Source organism: Pseudoliparis swirei, chromosome 5 (genome assembly GCF_029220125.1).
Source record: "Pseudoliparis swirei isolate HS2019 ecotype Mariana Trench chromosome 5, NWPU_hadal_v1, whole genome shotgun sequence".
Classification (NCBI taxonomy): Eukaryota; Metazoa; Chordata; class Actinopteri; order Perciformes; family Liparidae; genus Pseudoliparis; species Pseudoliparis swirei.
The window spans coordinates 13,020,177-13,038,414 of NC_079392.1; the positions used below are offsets into that span (position 1 = coordinate 13,020,177).

Sequence of the window (18,238 nt, forward strand, 5' to 3'; positions counted from 1 at the left end):
CAAACCAAGCATCGTCTTAGGGGCCCTCCCACCCAGCCACAGAAGACCCACCCCCACCCGACCATCACCAACAAATGACTTGTACAATACAACCGTATTAGTTAAAACAAATATTATTTGTTCTAGTTCTAGGGCTGCCATACTTGTTTTTTTCTTGAAAAAAAGAAGGAATTTAACATAAATCCAAAAAGCGTAATGATGCCGATGACACCCTTTCCACTTAACCTCCAAACTGGGGATTCAAAAAGATGCAAACACAATACAAGGTCAGTGTAATGATATTGCACCAGATTCATTTTACATTTCGTCCATGAAAATTGTGTTTGAAAAAGTTAAAGATTTCAGAAGAAGCTTCTTTGAATATGTCTCATTTCTGTGTGGTGACACAGGTTTTAGGACCTGACTATAGACTGAACAGGAATAAAATATAAAAACTAAAAGTCTGTTCTGTTTAATTTTCATAAGTTGAGCTCCTAGGAGAAAATGTCACCTCCCTAATTAAGAAGATATTCGAGCTATTTATTTGACAGGTTTTGCCCAATAAACGACTTACTGCTCCCAGCATGTGAAGGCGGTGAGCTTCAGACCGCCCACAGAGTGATGGCAGTATGAGGCATCAGCCGGTGACAGAGGCCGTGTCTCCCGGCTGTTGCAAAGTCCTCAGAGAGCTGCAGATCAACAGCTGTGGTTGGGGGGAAAAAACAACAACAAAAAACAGCCTGAAGGTAAAACTACAGAATCAAACATGAAGAGGTATCAACATCATCAAAAACAAGTATTCACCTGCAGATTCTGTTTGGGATCAGACTGCTAGAGCCTCAGCAAAGTGAAGGGAACATGGGGGAATATGCTAAACATCAGTCTAGAAATAAAAACATGACACATAATCATATTGCTATATTACTGTCAATGGTTTTTAAAGACATCTTGGCCATGAACTTATGCTCTTTGAGGGACCTTGATGGAAAATAGAGCGCTGCATGAACGTGTCCTAAAATGTTAGAATGTGTCTTTGGTTAGATATAAGGTTTGTCGTTAACACAAGATTAAGAGATTTCAATGTTTTATGAGTATGATATAAAATACTAAATTAATTCAAAAATACCTCTCTTGTTAATTTTAAACAAGCGGCCTAATGAAACTACAAAACATCATCAGGCCGTCGAGTTAGCTTTCACTGCCACGTTGTGTGGATACTCACACTAATGTGACCGCAATGTGGTTTGTTTATAGCCTTTGCTTTTTGCCTCTGAGTGCATTCACATATCATAAATTACAAAGTGGTGTTTATTTGTGAACATTATCTTGCGAAACAAAATGTGTGGGTATAAATAAATAGTTTTTTGCATTTGGAATTCGCCCAATAATATGATTATTATCGATTATATCTTTTGGAATAGCAGGATGATAATTAAAGTAAGCAAAATGTGTTCGTCAGAATCATTATTAGGTAAGGCTATTAATTGTACCATATATTGATGAAAAAATGTACCTGAAGTTCAAGATGTTTGTGCATCACATGATGTCAGAGTTTTGTTACTTCAGGTGCAGCAGGTTTCCTCCAGCTCTACAGTAGCGTTGTTATGCTCATTGTCCTCATTATCATCATCCTCCCCTCTGTCTTCAGCGTCATTAGCGTTGAGCTGCAGCTGTGGGCGGCGGCCCCTCGGGGGCCCAGACTCCCACGGGCCCCCGCAAAAACACTCAGGTGAGATCAAGGGGAACTCAGCTGCTAAAGATGCTTAAAACCAGACAAAACAGGGACAGAAGATTTATTCACAGTGGTAGCCTACTGCAAATATTTGATAGAAATCCTCTCTATATGTCAAATTCCCCTGTGTGTCCTCACAGCTATAGTTAACAGGTGTGATTCATTTATTTTACTGTTGACACTAGTACGTCTCTGTGAATTCAGTTAGTTACAAAGAGGGGTGCAAGGTGTGTTTAGCATAGCTTAGCATAAAGAAGCTAACGCTAAGTCAACAAACTGGTAAACTGAAAAAGTATCTGCAAACCCACAATCAATAGCAGTTATAGCTAAATAAAAATCAAAGGTGAACTCTAATACAGTTGATTAGAGGATTTATAGGTTTCACAATCTTCAAATATCAAAACAAATGCAAATAAATAGGAGCGAATCTAGGCTGTTTGTACACGAACTCATTACAAAGCTAGCAGTAGCCTACAGGTAGCAGGTAGCCCAGCAGATATGTGGTTCAGGTGAGCCAACAAAAATAAAATACATTATTCCTGCACCCTACCTATCACCAACCTATCAAGTTAGAACAAGAAAAGTTTATTTTGAACAGATTGACTTACAATTACACAAATGTAAGTGTAAGCAATATATTTCTGTCATGTGCACTTGTACTCACACGCAGCAGACTGCTGCTGGATGTGACTGGATGTGTCAATGTGGACGTTTTTTTTTCAGTACAGAGTATTTTTTAAGTGTAGTACTTTTACTTGAGTAAAGGCTTCCTCAACCTCTGGATCAGAAGCTAGTGCAGCTTGCTGTTAAACATCAGCAGCGATGAAAAACCTGACAAGATCGGAGGATGATAAAACAACGTTTTGGTCTCAGTTGGTCACAGTTATTTTGAGATTAGAAAACAGCATGTAACACAGACTACAGTAGCACACCCGGCAGGTACAACAGCCGGTCAGGGGGGAGAGCTGGTTGTCGTGGAGGAAATTCTCTGAGGGAAACAAAACAGGATGAAGAGCAGCTGCTCTGAGGAAGGGAAGACCAGACGAAGAAGGCGATGGCAGAGAATCAAGCAGCAGCAGCAGCAGGAGGAGAAAGAGCAGGAGCAGGAGGAGCAGGAGAAGAAAGAGCAGTAGCAGGAGGAGCAGGAGGAGGAGCAGGAGAAGAAAGAGCAGGAGCAGGAGGAGCAGGAGATTTCAGCCTGCAGGACATCCTGAAAGGCCGGATAGATGGCGATCAGAGGACGAAGAACGGCTCTAACATGATCCGAGTGTTCATCAGCTCCACCTTCACAGGTCAGGTCTCTGTTTGTGCAAGGGCCAAATCAGGACACTGTGTCCAGCTCCTGTCTGTATGCAACCGGTGTGTGTTGCACTCGACAGGAACATTTAGAAAGGGCTCAGCTAAAGATTGTGAATTTATGAAATGATGTTGAGACGTCGTTAATGTGATTATTAACACCTGTGCTTTTCGTGCTTACGGCTTTGCTGTGAAAAAGGGTCGATGTGGCGTCGTGTCTTGTAAAACAGAGAAAACTGCAGGAGACGTTAAAGTTTGTGAATGAAACAACTAACATGTGTGCACTTTGGTGACAGTTGTTTTTTATCTAAGGTTTACAAAGAGACAATACAGTTCACTAAAGAAAGACCAAATATATACCGTATCTCGTAATCATGAGTAATTTCTGGTAATTTCCAGAAAAGGTCTCGTAATTACCAGAAAAGATCTCGTAATTACCAGATCCGGATCTCGTAATCATGACAAAAGATTCCAAGAGCCTAGTTTGGACTTCCAAGATCAACATCATTGTCATGCTGAGTAGTGAAACCAAACACACTTCACACATCAATGGTCTCCTCCTGGTTAAACAACAACACTCGTTTTTTGTAAAATAGTATTGTGACCAAAATCACTAAAACAATAACTTTTCCTCTGATGAGGTAATTTCAGATCTTTTTACTGATTTTTCTTTTAACTCTTCTTTCTAAATGTTCTTTCACTGACTGTTCTCTGGTCAGATATGATCAGTGAGAGGAAAGTCCTGCTGGAGAAAGCTTACCCAGAAGTCCTTGCTTTCTGCCGTAGTCTGGGGCTGGTGTTTGAGGTCAGTTATGTAATGTAAATATTCAAGTTTAAGACAAAAACATCCAGTAACTGCTACTATGATGTATAATGTGTAGGTACTGTGTGTGCGGTTTCATTAATCAGTGAGGTCACTTCCTGTTTAGGTGGTGGATCTGTGTTGGGGGATTCGAAATGACTCGTCTGGCGACCACAAGGCCTGCGAGATCTTCCTGCACGAGATCAAGCGCTGTCAGAGGATTTCAGCCGGTCCAGCTTTCATTGTGAGTCTCTTGTCCTTCTTAAATTCAGAGTTCTTAGTTCAGATTGTTCTCATCTTTATCGTGGTAGTAGATAAAGGAGCAGGTCTGGATTTATTTGTTTTAATTTAAGTTAAAGTCAGGAATACCACATAGTCATTTCAAATATTTTTTGTCAGAAAATATATATTTTTTAAAGCCTATAAAAATGTTCCAAAGCCTACCATCACATCTTCAAAGGTTTTTTTTGTTGGACCAACACTCCAAAACTCCAGAAATTTCAATCGGGGCGGATTCCGAGGTCTGCACCTTTCTCCGATGAACACTTAAGATTTAACAAGAAGCCAATATACTGTTCTGTGTATTGGAGGGTTATGTTGTGGATCTTTTTATGAGACGTTTATGTTGGAATGTAAATAAAAGTGGATGCATGTGCTGCAATATAAAGGATTTTTATTTCATCTCATTCTTCCTCTTCTCTGTACTTCCCTGTGTCTGGGCTCCAAAGGCTCTGCTAGGGAACCGGTACGGCCACCGAAGTATTCCTCGCCTCATACCGGAGAAACTGTTTGAAGTCCTTTTGTCCAAACTCTCCAAAAACCAGGAAGGCATCAAGCAGCTGAATGAGTGGTTCTTAAAAGACAACAATGCGGTCCCACCCACTTACCTGCTTCAGCCAATCACGACTCACTTCGCCCATTACGGCGATCTCCGGCCTGAGAGTGGCCCACAGCGTGACAAAGACCTCCTCTCTTGGCGTCTCACAGAGACTCAAGTGTTGAACCTTCTACGCTCCGCCGCCACGGACGCCCATACAGCCGGTGACATCACAGCTGAGCAGAAAGATCACTTCTTCACGTCAGGTCAGCGATGTCCGACACAGTTTCTCTCGAAACGTTTTTTTTTTGCGAAATTTGATGGTCTCTATCTTTTCCACAGTCACAGTAAAAGAGTTCGAGCAGGGTTTGTGGAAGGATAGCAGCAAACCGTCGGCTCTGCTCTTCGTGCGAGATATTCCCCGCCAGAAGGTGAGGGATGGCCCCAAACGTTTCGCCAAGTTCATGGACCTGTCCGCCGACGGGCTTCTGGACAAGGATGTTCTGGAACTCCTTGCAGCCCTGAAGTCTCGACTCTCCTCAACGCACCAGAAGATCCTCAACTTGCACAGCGTGGAGCTCAGCAAAGGAAGCATCGACCCCAAACGCAAAGAGCACGCACAGTACCTGGACACTGTCTGCGAGCAGTTTGTATCGCAGATGAAGGCCGGGATCAGAACGGTGGTCGATTCGCCGGTGGTGGGGAAGCGGAGGAAGATTTGGGGGAACATTGAGGAAGAAAGGGAGGATATCTCAGATTGGGTGGCTGAAGAAGCTGAACGGCACGCCGCCATGAGCACCGAGCTGTGCAGAGGTCTTTACGGCAGGGAGGGTCTTCTGGGTAAGCTCTGCTGCTCCATGTGGGAGTCAAGTAATGTCAACCACAGCCCGCTGGTGGTGCACGGGGATGCTGGGATGGGGAAGACGGCCCTAATGTGTAAACTGGCGCAAGAGATGCGGAGTGTTCTGGAAGCCGGGGCAGGGGTGGTGATCCGGCTGCTGTCGGATCGCCACCCTCAGAGACCCGACATCGACCATGTCCTCCGCAGTGTCTGCTTCCAGATATGTTTGTCTTGTGGTTTGGCTCTGCCTTCGCCGCTCACGGCCAACACTCACCTGGAGTTGCTCCGGTTCTTTGGGAACGTCCTCACAGAGGTTTCCCAGCAGGGGAACACTGTGCTCATCATCCTGGATGCTCTGGATCAGCTCTCCGATCAACATTATGCTCACAAACTCCACTGGATGCCCGCCGACCTCCCACCCAACGTCCACCTTGTGGTTTCCATGGATACCAACAGTGAGGCATTCGCTAATATGCGGTTGAAGTTGAAGGGTTTGGAGAGTTTCTTTGAAGTGGAGCGTTTGTCCCGCGACGAAGGAAGACAGATGATGGAGTCGTACCTTCTAGCATCTCAGCGAACTTTGACCCCCGATCAAAGCAACGCCGCACTGCTGAGCTTCGAGCAGACTGGCAGTCCGCTACACCTCACACTGATTCTGTCTGCAGCCAAACGCTGGACGTCCTTCACCTTGCTCACAGCAACACACCTGGGCCCCAACACACAGGAAATGATGTCACAGCTGTTCTTGATGCTGGAGGAGAAACATGGGAAGGAGCTGGTGGGCGGGGCCTTAGGGTACATCACTCTGGCAAGGTGAGAAGAATTATTGTGTAACCAGGCCTCCGGGTATGAAAAGTGAAGTCAATGAGGAAGTGCCTTGTACCTGCATTCTCTATAATGGCCATAAGGGAGGGAATCCTCCGGTTGCAAGAGAAATTATGATCAAATGACTCTTCTTCTCTCTCGATTTATTCCCTCAGTAAACATTGTAAACATGATTTTATGGTCTCAATCTCTAGTTTCAAGTCTTCTTCAAAACAGCAGGATGTTCATTTAGTGAATTATGTTCCAGTTTAGAATAAAATACACAACAAAGCAGGGTATGCTTTAGGGCGGACTACAGGTCGCTACCATGGTGTTGCCCGATCTGGGAGTTGTCTTCTTTTTTTTTTCAATTTCAGGAAATTAATTGTAAAACATTTCAGTCCCCTAAAAAGAATTTTCCAGTGTTTGGTTTTACTGAGCGCCACTATCTAGTGTCACCTCTGGTTGCAAAAAATTAAAATGGCGATGGCCAAATTGACGAACTCAAGGCTTCAAAACAGCAGTCCACAAACCAATGGGTGGTGGTACGGTGATTTATTCCACTTCCCATTTAAACAATATATGGACCTGTACTTGTAAGGCGCTTTTCTAGTCTTCCAACCACTCAAACATTACATGACATCATTCACACTCATTCACACACTGGTGGGAGGAGCCACCTGCCCATCAGGACTAACTAACATTCACACACATGCACACACCGTAGTCACAGTTAGGGGAGTGGGTGAAGTGTCTCGCCCAAGGACACATCGACATGGGCTAGCGGAGCCGTGGATCGAGCCACCGATTCTCTGATTGAAAGACGACCCTACTCACCACTGAGCCAGTCGCCCACAAAGCCAGAGTGTATATGCGTGTAACTCTGTGATAACAGACTAAGATAGTACGAGATGGTTTTAATACTGTATGTAAGTGCTAAATAGTGACCTTGTTTAAAAGCTACACTCCTATATTTGTTTAGAGTTTGTTAAAGACATGTGTTTGTTTGTAGATGAGAATGATACTTTAGCAGGAATGTGGCTCTTGATGGAACGGTGACGCTACTTCTATATGCAAATATATGAAGGTGGAGAACAAATAGCATTCGGCAAAAACAGGAGGCACAATCATAAAGACAAATTGTCTCTCCATTTTCCCCACAACAACTTATTAAAGTAAATTAGATTGGGTTGTCTTTATCATCAGAGCAGTGTCCCTGTAATTATGTTTTTCGAACTAAATCTAAAACACAATGGGGATACATTTTACAGAATACATGTTTGATTAAAACCTGCAATTGCTTTTGGAATGCATGCTATTTCTTTAATAATACAATATCAGCAAATACATTTAAAGGGAAGGTTTGCTGGAAGCTGAACTGCGTGACATCATGTCCCTGGATGATGACATCATCTGTGAGGTGTACAGGTACTCCCTCCCTCCATCCCCCTCGTTGATCCGGCTGCCTCCCTTCCTCTGGGCTCGACTCAGACAGGACCTCAATGATCAGCTGGAGGAGCGTTGGACAGGCGGGGTCGCCGCCATTGTCTTCAAAAACCGGTGAAGAAGAAGAAAACAAATATATATATATATCTATATAGATATATAGATATATATAGATAAATGATCACATAGGTCAAAAGTACAATTATTTAGAAATGTGTTCATGTGTGCAGGCATCTGTACGAGGCGGTTTCATCTCGGTATCTGACGTCACAGAGGCGGGGGCGGAGCCTCAGGATCCTAGCGGAGTACTTCCTGGGTCGGTGGTCGGGGAAACTGAAGCCGGTTGCTCTGCCGGGCCTGTCGCTGATACTCTCTGACAGAAAGGTACAGATATACAGAACCAGGCGAAAACCTCCAGTTCTGAAGGGTGAAGCCAATGCAGAAGTGTCTTAAAGGTGCAATCTCTCCACTGACCAGCAGGGGGCAACTCCTCTGGTTGCAAAATAAGTCAGATCGTATAGAAGTCTATGAGAAAATGACTCTACTTCATTCTTGATATGGCCCACAAATAGACCATAAAGCATATATAGGGTATTTGAGGGCAGGGTTATTGTGATCGACAGGTCACTGCCACTACCAGAGCCGTTTACGTCATTCCTCCACAATCCAAATATCGAGACCTCCATTCACTGATGATGGAGGAGGCCAAACCGTCAATGTAACCTCAAACCCCAAATCATTGGGTGACATCACGACGACTCACTGTCTAATTCTCATATACAGTCTGTGTGTAACTGTGGTAACAGACGAAGATAAACTCTACAAGTTGTTTGCTCTACTTCCCTGATATTATTCACAAGAACTTCAGCTACATACTCAATTATGTTTCTGTTGGTGTACTTTGATTGGCTGTATGGTGTCCACTGTACTGTAAAGATCCCGCCCCAGCCACTGTGGTTTGCTCCAGGATTGGCCAACGTCAGGAAGCTGCAGGAGCTGCCCCATCACCTGCTGCATGCTGGTCTGTGGGACGAGCTGCGACAGGAAGTCATTGGTGAGATGTTGGAAGAGATGTGGGAAAATCCAAGTAGATCAGCAGTTTCTAGAACACTCAGCCCATCTGGCACCAACAACAACGTTCAAAGTCACTTAAATACCTTTTCTTTACTAGTTTGATGCTGGGTTTGTTCTTCAGCAGATTTTCTGGACCATGTCGACATGCTCAAATTCTTTGACTTACTGTCACGTGATTGGTGGATTCTATCTTTGCATTACAGTCGAACACGTATTTCTTTTCAGTCACTGTTAATCACCTTTTTAAATTTTACATTTAGTTGATCGTTTTTTAACTGAATTTTGCAAAAGTACAGAACACAATATTTAGTGTTAAATAAATGTTTTCTATTTTCAAACTTTCGCATTTTATTTTCCAGTAGCTTATATAAAGTCTTTTATTTCGTACACTTTTGCCCTCAAACCAGATCAGTAGACTCATCAATTATTAATTAGTGCTACTTGTTTTTTAGGCAGTGCAGAGTGGCTGTACTGTAAGAGCAGGGTGTGTGGGGTGTCCAGTGTGATCCAGGACCTGGACCAGTGTTCCCAGTACATGGACTGCAGTGAGACCAGATTGATCCGAGACACTCTGGTCCTCATTAAACCCAGTATGGACTTCCTGGACGGCCACATGGGTCAGTTATCGGTGTCAATGTTTTATTATACAATGTGTCCTTTATAATTGTACTTTTAGAAACAAAATGTCTTTAACCCTAAATAAATAAAATAAGAAGTCAACAAAATGTTGGCGTAAAATGCTAACAACTGCTGTAATTGAGTTTTTCTCTCTGGTTCAGAAACGTTTCTCTTTTACACCGAGCTGTTGGCCAGACTCAGCTCCTTGGCCACGCCTTTCCCCTCTGTGATTGGTCAGCTTTGTCGTCAATGTGAGGAGAGGTTGCTGTTGTGCCCCGAGCCGATCCTCATTCCTAAGTGCAGTTTCCTGGAGCAGCCAGGGGGGGCGCTCCAACACACACTGACCGGACTGCTGGGAGGTTGGCAATATTCCGACATTACTCTGAAAGCAGCATAAAGTTAGATTTAGTCGATCTGAAAAACATGTATATCAAAATTACAATTTACATTTTAGTTATTTAGATCTTCAGTTTTTAAATAATTATCAGTGTTTTAGTTAAAGTTTTAGTCAGTGTCTCTTATTTTTTATTTCAAAACTGTATTTTACTTGTCGAGTGTAAAACCCCAGAAATTGAACCTTTAAAAGTCAGTCTTAACTTAGTTTTATTGTTCATATAACAATGTTAGTACAAGTTTTCTCTATGATTATTTACATTTTGAAATGTTCTAGAAAATAATCAATCAAATTCCGCAATTTTTTTTACGGTCCTCAAGCAGTCAATCTTGAGTGAGGTCGGACACGTGCTGCATTGGAGGTTTTACCTGTCGTCACATCTTCAGGTGTGCTCTGTGTGGACGTCTGTATGGAGGCGGGTCTTCTGGTTGCAGGTTCAGCTGACGGCATGGTGGCGGTCTGGAGCCTTGCTGACCAGAGGCTCGTACACTCACTGCTGGGACACACAGGTCAGTCGGCGTTCATCAAAGAACATCAAGTATGAAATAATCTTATTATTGACGATAATAATCTGCGTGTAGGTGCGGTTCTGTCCGTCAAAGTGGTTGTCAGCGTCGCCCACTGCTTCTCATTGGCTGCGGACGGCTCTCTTAGGAGGTGGAGCCTGTTGGACGGCCAACAGCTGCTCTGCATCCAGGAGGCGGTGCCTGTTGACTCCACCTCTTCCTCAGTCAACCTCCACCTGTCTAAACAGCTGATCTGTGTTTACACCAGGACACAGGTACTTCCTATGACTACCACTACTACTGTTGTTGCAACTACCGTTAATACTTCTGATATACAAGTTGTTGTCGGGAACTTTTAACTGGGTCTCAATTGTATACTGATGCTTCTATATTACCTACTTAAGTAAGTAAGACCACCAGTAGGAAGAAGATTATTAGTTCACTGATTAGTTCACTGATTAGTTCACTGGATTAGATCTGGCTTCAGTGCAGCTTTCAACCTGCAGCTACAGGAGGTCGGGGTGGTGCCCAGCAACAGTGTCGGAGTGCCAGGAGCAGAGCTTTGCTCGATGCTCTTCAGCTTCCTGCTGGGAAACACTACCGCACTTTCATATGGACCACCAAAATCAAGACATTATATTTCTGCATATTAGCTTTAATATTTACTATTATTCCTACTGCTACTACTACTACTACTACTAATACTAATACTGCTTTTACCAATTATTTTCCTACTAATATGGACATTTACTATTACTGTTGCTACTGCACATCTTTACCGTGACCGTTTCTGACTCTGATTCGGGTCTTGTTGTTGTTGCTGTTGTTGTTGCAGGTGAAGGTGTGGAAGCTGGACAAAGCTGAGCTCCTCTTCAGCAGCAGTGATGAAGACGGGTCGGTGGTTCTGGGGGTTTTGGGAGCATATGTCATTCGTCTTTGTGACTCTGGTCTGATCAGAATATTTCATCCTGTCGATGAAACTGTTGACGCTTGGCTGGAAAACGTACATAGAAGTTTAACTCCTGTGAAATCTGTTATGTTGCCGAAACATGGGAAGGTGTTTGTGGTGTCTAAAGAAGGATTCCTCTATCAGGTATGTGTTTCTTTCTTCTGTTTGGTGGTTTTGCTCCGCAAAATCAAAGTAGACTTTAATGCAGAAAGAAATAAAACACTTTTCTTCATGAAGATTTCTTTTTATGTAAAGCAAAAAGACTATTAAAATAGTTTGGTCCTCGACACCTATAAATATTGTCCCAAAAAAATGGGAATCTTGTTTTCAAGATTATGTTTCTAGTTACTTCATAAATTGGGAATTTTGCTCACAAAACACATAAGCTCAAACAATGAATTGATACATAAATAAAAAAATTGGTTGGACAAAATCATTGTGGAGGTGTCACTTTGGGCTCTGTGGTGGCATTTTTCCCCATTTTGACTATTTTTACAAACAAATCCATCGATTAATAGCAAAGATAATCAGCAGATTAATCCATCACGAAATTAATCATGAGTTTAGAGTTCAAAATGAGCTCCCCCTCAAACAACTACAACAGGAAAATACTGCTTTTTCAGTTTGAGTGATACTTCTTTTTCTGTTCTCTCATACCTTCAGTACATTTTCCTGATCAGACTTAGATACTTTAACTCAATACAGGACAGTCATTTTACAATGTAGTATTAGTACTAATGCTTCAGTCCAGAATCCCAACACCTCCTCCACTACTGTCTGTAGGTCACAGCCGATACAAACCCAGTGACCTTATATTCACATTAAAAAACCAACATAGTAATTTGTACTTCTGCTCCACATGATAATAACTGATGATGGTGATTTCTACCTTCCTATCTGCAGATTTCTAAAACGGGGAAACAGATAGTCATCAAGTTTCCTCTGGTTCCTTCTTTGCTTTCAGTCACTGAAGATGAAAAGATACTGATAGCAGGTCTGACTCTGTTGTTGATTTAACTGGTGAAATAAGTCAAAGTTTCTTAAACTGTAACATGCTGCAGCTACAAATATTGTATTGTTTAAAAAACAGCTCTTGGGTAGTTTGTTGTAGTAACCTGGCCTCTTACGTGCATGTAATCATAGTGTGAAAGAAAGGTTAATGTGTTCCAGCTGATCACTGTTTGTGTCCTCTGCAGGAAGTGAGCAGACTCTGAGCCTCTTTAACATCGACAAGGACTCTGTGGACGGATTCCTCGACCTCCAACACGACGACAGCGTTTTGTCCAGCTCTGTGTCTTCAGACTGCCGACTGCTCGTCTCGGGAGCCGCTGACCAACTCATACGAGTAACAGACTAAGATACAGTAGATGTAGATGGTGGAGTAGGACATGTGCGAGCAGCTGTTTCACAATAAAGCCCTTCTGCGGCTCACAGTAAAAGCTGATCAACAGCTTCACATTTAGTAAATGTTTTAATGTTACCTCATAGTAAAATCCTTCCAGATGCTTCACAGTAAAGGCCTTTCAGCCGCTTCATGGTAAAAGCCCTCCTGTAGTTTTACAGTCAAAGATTATCCAACTGCTTCACATGAGAGACCTACAGACGCCTTACAGTTTGAGAAAGGCCCCAAAGTTGCTTCATAGTAAATCATCTTTACAGCTGATTCACTGTAAAGTCCCTTTGCTGCTTCACAGTAAAAGCCCTCAAGCAGTTTCAGTTAAATCTCTCTACCTAATTTTTACTGTTAAATGTAATTCAGCTGCTTCACAGTAAACACCCTGTACCTGCTTCACAGTAAAAAAACAACCTCCAGGTGCTTTACAGTGACATAAATACTGACGTCATACCACTGCTTCATGAATATTACTGCAAACTACAGTTTAAAAAAACACAAGTGAGTCAACAGCTGAGGCTGTCCCAGAGGCAGTGTGTCTCTAACATTCTGTATGAACTTCTGTCAGATCTGGTCGGTGACCACCGGTGCGCTGTTGGACACTCTGTGTGGCTCAAACTCGCCCGTCACCTCCGTTGTGCTGTATCACGGCTTTGTGGTGTCGGCCTCGACGGATGCTGCCAGCGTCCATCTGTGGAATCTGAAGTACGACACCCGCCACAAGCCCACCGTCCACATCCCCACTGGTTGCGCCCATGTTGCCGTCACTAAAGACGCAGACCGAATTTTCTACGTGCGGCATCAGAGCCAGACCGAGGTCATCAGCTGGAACAACAACACAGGTCACTTCTGGTGCAAAGCTAGAGCACAAAGCTGCACTTGTTTGATGTTTTGCCAATACACATTGACCCCCAGTAGCCTGCCCAGTATGGTAATCATGTTCCAGTTATTAAAGCACGGTTAGCAGGTGGAGACTCCTGAACCGTCTCTTGGATCTCCCTGCAGGTTCTCTATCGGAGCATTTGCCGGTCTCTGCTGAGGTATGCTGCCTGGAGGTCGCTCAACACAAACGGCTTCTGTTCTGCGGCCTGACCAGCGGCACCGTACTCATCTATCCGTTAGCGATGCCCCAGGAGACGCTCTGTATCCCCCCTCCAGAGAGCCTCTCCAGGGTGCTCTGTCTGGCCGTCAGCTCCCAGGAGAAGCACGTGGCGGTGGCCTACGAGGACTCTGTCTGTTTGTTCGAGATCACCAGCAGAGACAGCTTCCCCACGGTGGAGGGACCCTTGGAGGGCTTCCCTCTGTCCCTCCTCCACGCCCCGCTGTCCTCCATGGCTCTGCTGTCCGACCGCAGGCTGCTGTACGGGACGAGCTGCGGGGAGGTGAAGTTACAAAACTTTTGCGGCGGCGGCAGCTCCGACCTGGAGCCCCATCGCAGCAGAGTCACCTGCGTGACGGTCAGTAACCGGGGCACCCATGCCCTGGTGGGCTCCGAGGACCCCGTCCAGAGGCTGTGGAGCCTGAGCCCACTGGTCCTGGACCACACCATGGAGTACAAGGTCACAGCTCCTGTACATCTGCACTAAACCACCACAGAACAAGTTTGATGTTTTTCCCCCTGACAACAAATGATGTCACTGCATGTAACTTCCAGTGGTGGAAGAATTGCTCAGTACTTTTACTTATAAAACAGTGTAGAAATACTCAGTTATATGTAAATGTCCGAGATTAAAAAATCCTAAAAAAATTAAAAGCAGGTTAGCAATAAATATTTTCAGAATAATACATCATATACTATTGAATTATAATTCGTGATACATTAGAATCAGTCATCAATCATATGAACAAGAAATGTTATGTTTATTTAATTGCTCTTAATGTACTTACACAGAAATAGACATAACAGCTAAGATTAAGGAAAACAAAGCTGGGGAAAAAAGCAAAAGAATATAGGATGTAGACGCATGTATGTAAACAATTGGTGTGTGTATATATGTATATATATATACATATATTTATATACACATATATATATACATATATATAATCTACATATTTACATAGTATTATTTTCTACATTACACAAAATAGAATTAATTCATGATTAATGTAATGTCACTATGTATAATATTAACATAAAATGGAAAAACTAAATAAATAAAAGCAAAGTAAAAGTAATATAAAGTATACAAATTGTATTTAAGTACAGTACTTGAGTAAAGTTAAATTACATTCCACCACTGGTACTTTTAAAGTATACCATCACATTCAGAAATAACGTTCAACTCAAAAATATGCAAACTATTTGTCAACTATAAATATACTTTATAATTTATAACTTTCCCAATGAATAGCCGTTATACAGTCGTATGCAAAAGTTTGGGCACCCCTGATAATCTCCATTACTTTCATCTATAATTGTTGGGCATTTGGATCAGGAACTTCTTTGTCATATATATAATACTTCATGGACACAGTGATATTTTAGCAGTGAAATAAGGTTTATTTGATAAACAGAAAATATGCCATATGCATCAGAAGAGAATTAGACAGGTGCATAAATTTGGGCACCCCAACAGAAAAATCACATTAATATTTAGTAGAGCCTCCTTTTGCAAAAAGAACAGCCTCTAGACGCTTCTTATAGCCTCTGATGAGTGTCTGAATTCTGGATGAAGGTATTTTGGACCATTCTTCCTTACAATACATCTCCAGTTCAGTAAGGTTTGATGGGTGCCTAGCGTGGACAGCCCGCTTCAAGTCACCCCATAGATTTTCAATTATATTCAACTAATTCAAGTCTGGCGACTGGGATGGCCATTCCAGAACATTGTAGTTGTTCCTCTGCATAAATGCCTTAGTGGATTTGGAGCGATGTTTCGGGTCGTTGTCCTGCTGGAACACCCAACTCCGCCGTAACTTCAGCTTTGTTACAGATTCTAGAACAATATTGTCAAGAATTTGCTGGTACTGAGTTGAATCCATGCGACCCTCAACTTTAACTAGATTCCCAGTACCTGCACTAGCCACACAGCCCCACAGCATGATGGACCCCCCACCAAATTTTACTATGGGCAGCAAGTGTTTTTCTAGGAATGCTGTGTTCTTTTGCCTCCATGCGTAACGCCTCTTGTTGTGACCAAATAGCTCTAGCTTTGTCTCATCAGTCCACAGCACTTTGTTCCAAAATGAGCCTGGCTTGTTCAAATGTAGTTTTGCATACCTCAAGCGAGCCTGTTTGTGGCGTGTGTGCAGAAAAGGCTTCTTCCGCATCACTCTCCCATACAGCTGTTCTGCGCTGAATGGTCGAGCAATGCACAGTGACACCATCTGCAGCAAGATGACCTTGCAGGTCTTTGGAGGTGGTCTGAGGGTTGTCCTTGACCATTCTGACCATTCTTCGCCTTTGCCTCTCCGATATTTTTCTTGGCCTGCCACTTCTGGCCTTAACAAGAACTGTGCCTGTTGCCTTCCATTTCTTAATAACATTCCTCACAGTGGAAACTGATAGCTGAAACCTCCGGGATAACTTTTTGTAGCCTTCCCCTAAACCATACTGCTGGACAATCTTTGTTTTTAGATCATTCGAGAGCTGTTTTGATGCCCCCATTTTGCCACTGTTCAGAGGAGAATCAAAGAGAAGCACAACTTGCAATTGGCTACCTTAAATACCTTTTCTAATGATTGGATGCACCTTTCTATGGAATTGAAGGCTTAACGAGTTAATCAGACTAATTATGTGTTGCAGTTAATCAGCATTTAGTAGGTACAGGTATTCAAATCAACAAAATGATAAGGGTGCCCAAACTTTTGCACAGCCTATTTTTCACATTTGATTTAATTTCACAACTAAATACTGCTACACTAAATATCTTTGTCTGGAAAACACCCCAGCACTCAGTGTTAACGAGAAAATGAATATTACACAACTGTGATCTTTTTTTGGTGAAGACAGAGTAAATTATCATGCAGCCTCAGAGGGGTGCCTAAACTTTTGCATACGACTGTATAATAACCGTTTATTTACATTGTCGTTCATTACCTGTTCACATATCAGCATGTTAAGAATGCTCCACAGAGGAAGTTATAGTTGTTTTCAAATGTTGCACATTAACAGTTGTAACTTATTAATACTAGTCTTAAAATAAAGTGTTTAAAACAGGATGTTATCGTTATACCCAAAGTCCCAATGTCCCAATTTTGCTGTTCAGGGTTTTGTCTTCGAAGGCCTCCTCTCTGCTGCGTTCTCTGACAGCGACCAGTTCGTCTTCACCGGATGCCAGGACAGAACTGTCCAGGTGTGGGACGTCGCTACAGGTACGTTCTGACCCACTGATGTAACGATCCGAACGTTTACTTAAAACAGGATTCATTGCAACAGAGAAACGGACATGATTCAAGCAAAACACATTTTTAATACCGTTATCTCAGGATCACAAGTCAAGGATGTCGATTTCTCAAGAAAACTAACTTCTTGGTCAGATATTTGTCATTCTCATTATCTTGATAAAACAAAAGGCCGTTTCCTGTTATTACTTATGTTAATCATCAAGAGTCTAACACCAGTGTGCATACATGACTGAGTTCCAGTCAGCTGACACTAAAAGTTTCACAGATGCTAATAATAATAAATGTCTCATATAGGTTTATGTGTGGGAGCTTTACTTTGGATCAACTCCAAATTGATGCACTAAAAATGCCTGATTTTGTGTCTGTATGTACTCAGAAATGTCATTAACTCAAATTAATATCACAGTCAAGAATTATTAATATTTTTTTTATTTATAAACAACCAAAAATCAAAGATTAAAGACATTTCCCCTCACAATTTAGACGTTTAAGTTAACTGCTGCTAATAACCTCTGCTCACCACAGCTTCTGTGGTGATGATCAGGCGAGTACTTGGAATGAAGAGGCCCTGTTGACCATCACTCATTTTGTATTCTTTATTTGTTTCTTCTCGTCAGGAAACCTGCTGCACGTTCAGTACGTCTACTCCCCCGTTGTTAGGATGTTGACCTTCAGGAACGGCTTCATGGCGTTGTCTCAGCAGGGCTCCCTCATCAGAGAGGTGTTTCACTGCCCGGACCACGTCAGTCCAGACTACAACCCCCTTAAGAACATTAAGGCCCACTACCGGGTCACCTCCAGGGAGAAGGCGGAGAAGGCAGACCAGGCGGACCAGCAGGGCCCCGCGTCCGACCTCCAGGACTACAACCCAGCCCTGTTCAACCTGAACCTCATGTTGCGAGCGAAACCCTCCCCCACCTGTGTCGTCCTGTAGGACACCGGGGCCAGAAACCCCGGGGCCGCCAGGCTCTAGGGAGATTTAAAAAGACAATGAGGGAAAATCTATTTGTATAGTTAAGAAACACATTCATTCTGTTGTGACCAGAGTTAATGTACATGTTAACTACACAAATTACACAATGTACAAATATACCGTAAATATCTTGTTTAATTTTAGGTTTCTAGATTCCTCATATACTTAAAAAAATCTGACATTTTTTTCAATGTCAGCCGTTAAGATGCTTCGTGGCAAAAACAGATTTAGACAATTTAGCCATACTTTAGCAAAAATATGAGT

At 42.8% G+C, this 18,238-nt stretch overlaps 1 protein-coding gene across 1 annotated transcript; it reads left to right on the plus strand.

Moving 5' to 3' along the window:
- The first annotated feature begins 608 nt into the window (after positions 1-608).
- Positions 609-17,935, plus strand: nwd1 (NACHT and WD repeat domain containing 1). Its single transcript, XM_056415092.1, has 21 exons — positions 609-687; positions 1,628-1,708; positions 2,899-3,003; positions 3,727-3,812; positions 3,937-4,053; positions 4,538-4,892; positions 4,969-6,280; positions 7,628-7,831; positions 7,948-8,101; positions 8,654-8,771; positions 9,244-9,408; positions 9,571-9,768; positions 10,190-10,312; positions 10,385-10,584; positions 11,145-11,402; positions 12,162-12,252; positions 12,455-12,603; positions 13,220-13,493; positions 13,657-14,210; positions 16,863-16,968; positions 17,619-17,935. Exons 1-21 carry the CDS (start codon positions 609-611, stop codon positions 17,933-17,935), a joined length of 5,046 nt encoding a protein of 1,681 aa, XP_056271067.1.
- Positions 17,936-18,238: the final 303 nt, after the last annotated feature.

What these genes read in the sequence shown, in the direction of transcription:
- nwd1 (XM_056415092.1), top strand. Translation starts at nt 609, where the DNA reads ATGAGGCATCAGCCGGTGACAGAGGCCGTGTCTCCCGGCTGTTGCAAA. An exon ending in GCTGCAGATCAACAGCTGTG is followed by an intron (nt 688 to 1,627) that starts GTTGGGGGGAAA and finishes CTCTGTCTTCAG; the next exon opens with CGTCATTAGCGTTGAGCTGC. An exon ending in CAGCTGGAACAACAACACAG is followed by an intron (nt 13,494 to 13,656) that starts GTCACTTCTGGT and finishes ATCTCCCTGCAG; the next exon opens with GTTCTCTATCGGAGCATTTG.